The sequence below is a fragment of the Haliotis cracherodii genome, unplaced genomic scaffold, assembly GCF_022045235.1.
Source record: "Haliotis cracherodii isolate W230 unplaced genomic scaffold, xgHalCrac1.p SCAF_19, whole genome shotgun sequence".
Taxonomy (NCBI): domain Eukaryota; kingdom Metazoa; phylum Mollusca; class Gastropoda; order Lepetellida; family Haliotidae; genus Haliotis; species Haliotis cracherodii.
The window spans coordinates 6,004,784-6,011,711 of record NW_027266274.1 but is presented as its reverse complement, the minus strand read 5'-3'; the positions used below and the strand labels follow the sequence as shown (position 1 = coordinate 6,011,711).

The 6,928-nt window shown below is 42.4% G+C and overlaps 1 protein-coding gene across 1 annotated transcript; it reads left to right on the top strand.

The window, feature by feature from the left end:
* The first annotated feature begins 293 nt into the window (after nucleotides 1-293).
* LOC139467059 (uncharacterized) lies at nucleotides 294-6,572 on the top strand. Its single transcript, XM_071248773.1, has 5 exons — nucleotides 294-482; nucleotides 2,854-2,985; nucleotides 4,009-4,101; nucleotides 4,831-4,974; nucleotides 5,937-6,572. Exons 1-5 carry the CDS (start codon nucleotides 329-331, stop codon nucleotides 6,080-6,082), a joined length of 669 nt encoding a protein of 222 aa, XP_071104874.1. The 5' UTR covers nucleotides 294-328; the 3' UTR covers nucleotides 6,083-6,572.
* The last annotated feature ends 356 nt before the right edge of the window (nucleotides 6,573-6,928 follow it).

Here is a 6,928-nt window from a genome sequence, read left to right as displayed (position 1 = left end):
ATCTCTACTTCGTGGTTGACATTGCCAGCAGGAATAATAAAAATAATTTGCACAAACCGTGTACAGGGCACGCTTGTGTGATCTACATGTAGAAGTCAATACACCTATATATTTCCCGGGTCCCACGCAATATGTCAAATATACCTGCTCACATAACAAGTGCTCTCACATGACAAAACTCGCTATGAATGGGGTCTTCTCCCTACCCGTGCAACCTCGTCACATGGTTACCATGACCACGGTGGACTGTCATGCATATTCATAAGTAGACCCGGTAGCGTGCAACAGGTGCCTGTGGCTCCCACTCGTGAGTCTGTATCTGCACACGATGGCTGGCGTTGCGATGCTGCTGCTGCTGCTTCCACTCCTCCTCATCCCCCTGACCCTCCCGCCGGTGTCAGGGACGTCACAGTTGTATGATAAAATCAGAACCTTGATGGAGAACAAGGAATTTCAAAGGACCGTGGCTGAGGTTAAGAGGGGTAAGTTTGAGATTTTTTATGGTATTTCGTGGATAGTTTTTAAAGTCTGAAATGGTGACCCTGTTTAATTGGCAGGTGTTATCTCCATAATCAATATGAAGGTATGTGGTTTGGAGTGCCGACTTAATGTGAGACGGAAGCCCAAAGGGATCGCAGGTCGCAGACTTAACAAATTTTGTTAAATATAATTCATTAAATCCGGTTTGGCGGTGCCAGTATTGTGAGGTGACATGAGGTTTAACGTCGCGTTCAAGATTCTTGCAATTACATTGCTAAGCGGCTTTATTTACGCGTGTGTGTGTGTGTGTGTGTGTGTGTGTGTGTGTGCGCGCGCGCGTGCGTGTGCGAGTCAGGACTAATGCCGGCTTTACAGTGCTAGCCCTCTGAGGTACCATGCCGCAATTCAACATGGATACCCCACTTAGACACTAGAATGCCTCCGAGCCGAGCTGAAGGCAGGGTAACAACAAGTACCATCTTTTAACGTCTTTTGGTATGACGCGGTCGAGGATCGAACCGCCGACCTTCCGCCCCGGGCAGACGCACTATCCACTATACCACGGAGAAGATCGTATGGCATAATGATCCAGGTGGATTTTAAGTTTACCAATCTAATCTGCATCAGGCTTTCCACCCACATCTACAAGACAAATGGTGATTTAACTGAAATACAGTAAACTACGTTTATAACAAACACGCTTATAACTGACGGATATAACTAACTTTTATTTGTCTCGGCCATTTGCTCTCTATATGCTGTATGTATGCTTTTAGCCAACTACGGTTACGACGAACTAAAATTAGTGGTCCCTTTGAGTTCGTTATAACCGTAGTTCGTTATAACCGTAGTTAACTGTACTGTTCAAATCAGCGTTAAACCCATCTCAGTCATTCTACATTTGAGTAACTTAATAAATAATACAAAACAAAACCTGTCTAGGTTAGTTTCTTTCTCGTCTTTATAATGTTCATGTACAAATGACTATATATCTTAACTACTTTCCTCCAATTCGCCGTCCGTCTCATTCTACGTATACATCGGAAAGAACAGATTTAGCGAAGCGTAGCATGTGTTTTGTCATGCTTCTGATGCGACATTGCCCAGAGGTGTACTTCAGTCCAGACTACACAAATTGAATCCTTGCTTGATAAGTGTGTAGTTATATCGCCATTGTTTACCTATGTCAAATATATAGACATTGTAAACATAAAAGATCGTTTGAATTGAATGGAAAATTAGTGGTTATGACTTGTAGGTTTTACAGCTATATTGCATGACGAATTTGTCATGGGGAACGAATGTTAAAAGAGATTGTTGATTTGGTGAAATATGACAATTGCCCGACATTGTTTGGGCTTGGATAATGGTCCTGATGTTGACCTGAATATAGCTGGTCCAGATCGCGAGACGCTAAAGCACCTCCGTGCATAACGCGTCCAAGTCATGGACCTTTTTACGTGGCCTTGTGGATAACTGGTCTGTCGGAGCTTGGAGAGTCGGTTTTCGATATCCGGCCGCGTCATACCAAAATGCGTTAATATATGGTTCTTGTTGTTACCCTGCCTGGCACTCGGCATCAAGGGGATAAAACAAGGACCGGTCGGGTCCAAGTCATTATATTGTGTTTGTATTATGATATTCATGTTAAATGCGGCATGGTATCTCAGTGGGCTGGCAATATAAAACTGACAGAAGTGTGGACAATTACAAGCTGCCACATTCACATTTGCAAGCGCGTCGCTGTGGAAGTGAAACTATCTGGACCGCGACGAAAAAGTCCATTTCACCTCCGGTGGTGTGGAAGCCCAGCGGTTCCAGAGTTCGCTCGTCACTCCAGGGTTCGATTTCCATACGGGTACACTGTGTGAAGCCCATTTTCCCCAACCGTGATATTGCTGGAATATTGCTAAAAGCGGCAAAACCCAACACTCGATCTCTCCAAGTTATCTCACAGGTGTGAAGTGGGGTTTTAGATGGTTAAAGCACTAGCCGGATATTCACATACTTTAAAGAACATAGTTGCGTCCCTTGGGCAAACCAGGAATCTATGACAGTGGGTTCGAAACCCGGTTCACCCTATGATGTTTCTAGATTTGTCTGCACCATACCCGTGCTCGTGGGTTCGCCAAAGTAGTAAACGTCTGAGACCTGCATCACTCCGGGCTTTCCTCCCACATTAAGCTGAGACGCCGTGATATAACTGGAATACTGTTTACAACGGCGTCATACTTAACTCACTCTCAAAAATGACATTATTGCATGGTGCTTTTACTTTTAAAAGTGAGCGTCCGTGTGTGCGTTAGTAAGCGCTTGCGTGTGTGACAGACTAATGGGATGTTGAAGTTTATCATTATATTGATGGCTTTTCAGACATGGATGCCGAGATGGCTGAACGAGAACTGGAGGAAGGTAAAGAAGAGCGCCTAATATCGCAGCTGAAGACGCTGCTAAACCCTGACGACGCCGACGAAGATGAACCCTCTAAACGCGAGTATGACAGAGGTATTACATGTACTCCTGTCTTTTCCATTTAAGTATTACTCTTCCAGTAAATCTTTGTATCATTAGGCTTGTAGTGAATACTTTAGGCAGTGCAGTTTGACACTAGGAAATACACTCAGAACACGCCTGTCTACTCCATCTTCCCGAGGCAAGAGAGTTAACTGACTTTGAAAGTCCAGTTTCCACCCTTGCCGAACTAGGGTGGAATTCATGGGCTCGATCGTAGCGCCACCAGTGGCTATTACGAGTTATGTCCTTTCTATACCTCTCCTATTGACCAATTAGATTCAACCTCTCGTATCACTTGCATTTGTTTCAAACAAAACGGTGGCGCCCAATCAAGACGATCTGATCGATAATCAAGATCTATATTGTGATAAAACGAGTCTTACATCGCGAAGTGCATCAAATCACGTGAGCACCTTGATGAAAAACATGAAAAGATATAGAAAATATCTGTTGACAACGAGTTAGCGGTGCACATGTTTTGCAAATCCTGCAGTCGACCGAAATCTGCATGACACTCTACGAACCGGATTTCGATTTCGGTCCGTGATTTTGATTGGACTATGCATAGACTCGTTAGTCCAGCCAAAATGTAACTCCATAATACCAGCCTAGTTCGGCAAGGGTGGAAACTGGACTTTTATAATCAGTTAACTCTCTTGCCTCGGGAAGATGAGGAATATGGACTTTGGAAGATGGTCTACTCCAAAACATCGACTTCCTTGAAAATATTGACATCGCATTTTGTTTGTTTCTGCGAAATTTATCGATTGTGGAAATACATTTACTACTTGAAAATGAATTTGGCCATAAGATTACAAACGTTATTGAAACGTCACAAGGATGAAAATAGTCGCCGAAACGCTCAGATTTAAGGTCCAACTATGATACCCGTATCAAATAGGTCGCCATCGTATAACCATTTCTTGTCAGACACCATCAAACAAAGGTGTATTCTTTTTTTTTGCCCGGCAGTTTTTGTCAACCCTCTTCTTCATTTTGACTCCTTTATCTTAGAATCTCCGTATGAACGATTGGTGGACATTCTCCAGAGGCGAGACGCGAAGGATGAAGTGTGGTATGACGAGAAACCGGCACTGAACACAATAGGTATGTAGAGATGTCAGCAACACCACTCCAGCGCAGCCTTCTGTTTTCCATCCTCGATATCATTTGTCGATTCTGTTATGATACATAACCTGGATCCATGATAACGTAATTTCAATTGTAATCGAGTTCAAATGACACGGTTCTTAAATGTGACGTAAAATCAAATAACGCTGTACTTTTGTAACTGACTCTTCTCCTTGAAGTAAAAGTGAAAATGGTACGTTTCTTATGCAATAAATGTCATGGGACGGATCGTATCGTGAGGTACATATCTTTCTATGTATCTTTTCATGAGGTAAATATCTTGATACGTATAGCATCCATTGTAGACTAACATTTAGTCTCTGAAATCTTATATTACACAAAATCCTTCTTGACTCTAAAAATACAAATAAATTTACCTATGCTGATTTCAGCTAGCTAGAGCTGGCTAGACTTGCTTTTGTATGCGTTTCTAGATTTATTTATTTTTCATAAAATAAATATATTTCAGTCATGGTGCAGGACCACATCCATTGATAAATGTCTTGATACGTATAATATTCCTGAGCTAAATTTAAAGCGTATATTATCAAGTGATAGACATCATATGTTGTTATTGTGGGAGGTTTGTTTGTTATTTAACGCCGCACTCAGTAATATTCCAGCTATATGACAGCTGTCTGTAAATAATCGAGTCTCTCATACCCGTAATTTCAATATATTAACCCGAGTTTGCTTCTTTTCTAGATGATGGTTGTTATTTACGGAAGCACTACGAAACCCTGTGGCCAAATGAGTGCAATTATTACTTGAAAGAAAAGGACGAGGCATGTCTGGATTTCTGCACCACGTGGCTGGCCAACATTAAGCAAAAATACAACTTACCTCTCGGTGAGCATTTGCACGTTAGAATAACGGTCGCGCGTTGTTGGTGGTTGGTTAGAGTGAACGAGTTGGATTTTACGACGCTTTTAGCAATATTCGAGCAATATTCATGTCGGGGTAAACCAGAAATGGGCTTACACATTGTATTCATGATATTGTTGGACAAGTACTAGAAACCACGTCTAACAGGGTTTCACTGTAGATGTTGACGTCTAAGTAGTTGTCGCTCGGATTAACAGGGTGTCACAGTAGATGTTGACGTCCAAGTAGTTATCGCTCGGATTAACAGGGTTTCACTGTAGATGTTGACGTCCAAGTAGTTATCGCTCGGATTAACAGGTTTTCACTGTAGATGTTGACGTCCAAGTAGTTATCGCTCGGATTATTGCGTCTTAAGTTGCTACTGTGCAGAGTTGCGGCCCTTCGCCATCTCCGGATATGCTGATTTGTAGATTTGAAGGAGACTCGTCAAAAATCAGTGCTTATATTTCAGTTGGTTTGACCTAATTGTAAATATTCCATTTTTGGACGTTCTTCCTTTAGCTCCAAGACGGTGAAATATATAAATACTGTTCAGAGAGGTGAGTGAGTGCGTGAAATTGGGTTTGACGGCGCTTTTAACAGTATACCCGTTACATCACGGCGTATCACCTTAATGTGGGCGGAAAGCCTGAAGTGATGCAGGTCTCAGACGTTTACCACTTTGGTGAAACCCACGGGCAGAGGTATGGTGGTGATAAACCTAGAAACATCATCGGAACGAACGGGGATTCGAACCCGCATTTATAGCTTTCTGGCCGTGCCAAAGGACCTAACTCTACACAGCGAATTGCAGGGTCTTAGATAAATCCAGGGAAACGTGAACACTTTATTACTTATCAAACCGTTTTTATTTAACCCTAACCTCAAGTTCTGATTTTATAATACACAGTGTTAGGCGTTGAACATTGATTCGTGTTTTATTTCAGATTGTAAATATGACAACAAGTACTCGGGAGCGTACTGCGAAAACAAGATCGGAAAAGGTACGAAGAAGAAGTGTTCGGTCTGTAAAAAGAACGGATACTTCTATCCCAACTGCTGTGGATCGTGCAAACGGAACGACTGTGTGTAAAGCGTCCAACAACAGAGTTATCCCCCTTTCCGCTGAACACGACCCGAAGCCCAAACATTCGTGTCAATCCGTGACAGGCTTATTGGTTACGGAAAGACACGAGAAGTGCTGCACGGTTTGAAAAGTATCCCGTTTTCCGGCCTTAAAAGTTCTTCTTTAATATTGATTCGAGGAAGCCAGAATTGAATGTACATCAACGAATTAAATTACAATATCAACTCTTATTTGCAAAAATCGCCCCTTTTATCTCCATGGAACATTTTTGCGGGTATTTTTGTGAGGTAGGCAATGTTTTTTTAGGATATTAGGATCATATAACAAGCCTCGATGTCAGGTAATATTGTGTAATAGTCAAGGTCTGGCGCCCTTAGTAGAGCGCGTTGGCCCTTATCGTGCATAGATATGTAGTTAGGTGCTTGTGCATCGTGTACCTTCCGAATGTGTTCTTTGTTTTCTTTGTAACATAACAATATATATGTGTGTAATTTGTCTATGGTGTCATGTTTTATATAATGAAACCGATAAACGTTGTCAACTGATCTCGAAGTGAGGTGAGGTGAAATGGGGTTTAACGTCGCGTCCAAGATTATTGCATTTATATGGCGACGTGCATGCACGTGTGTGTGTGTGTGGCTGCTTGTGCTTGTCCGGACAAACGCCGATTTTATAGTGCGAATTCACTGAGATACCATGCCGCTGTTTAACATGAATACCCCACTCAGACACAGTATACTGACTCCGAGCCGACCAGTCCTGTTTTACCCCCTAATGCTGAGCGCCAGACAGGATAACAACAAGTACCATCTTTTAACGTCTTTTGGTATGACGCGGCCGGGGATCGAACCC

Bases quoted from the DNA above. Each gene is read 5' to 3' on its own strand.
- LOC139467059 (XM_071248773.1), top strand. From the start codon at position 329: ATGGCTGGCGTTGCGATGCTGCTGCTGCTGCTTCCACTCCTCCTCATC. The intron at 2,986-4,008 runs GTATTACATGTA...CCTTTATCTTAG, and splicing joins TAAACGCGAGTATGACAGAG to AATCTCCGTATGAACGATTG. The intron at 4,975-5,936 runs GTGAGCATTTGC...GTTTTATTTCAG, and splicing joins AAAATACAACTTACCTCTCG to ATTGTAAATATGACAACAAG.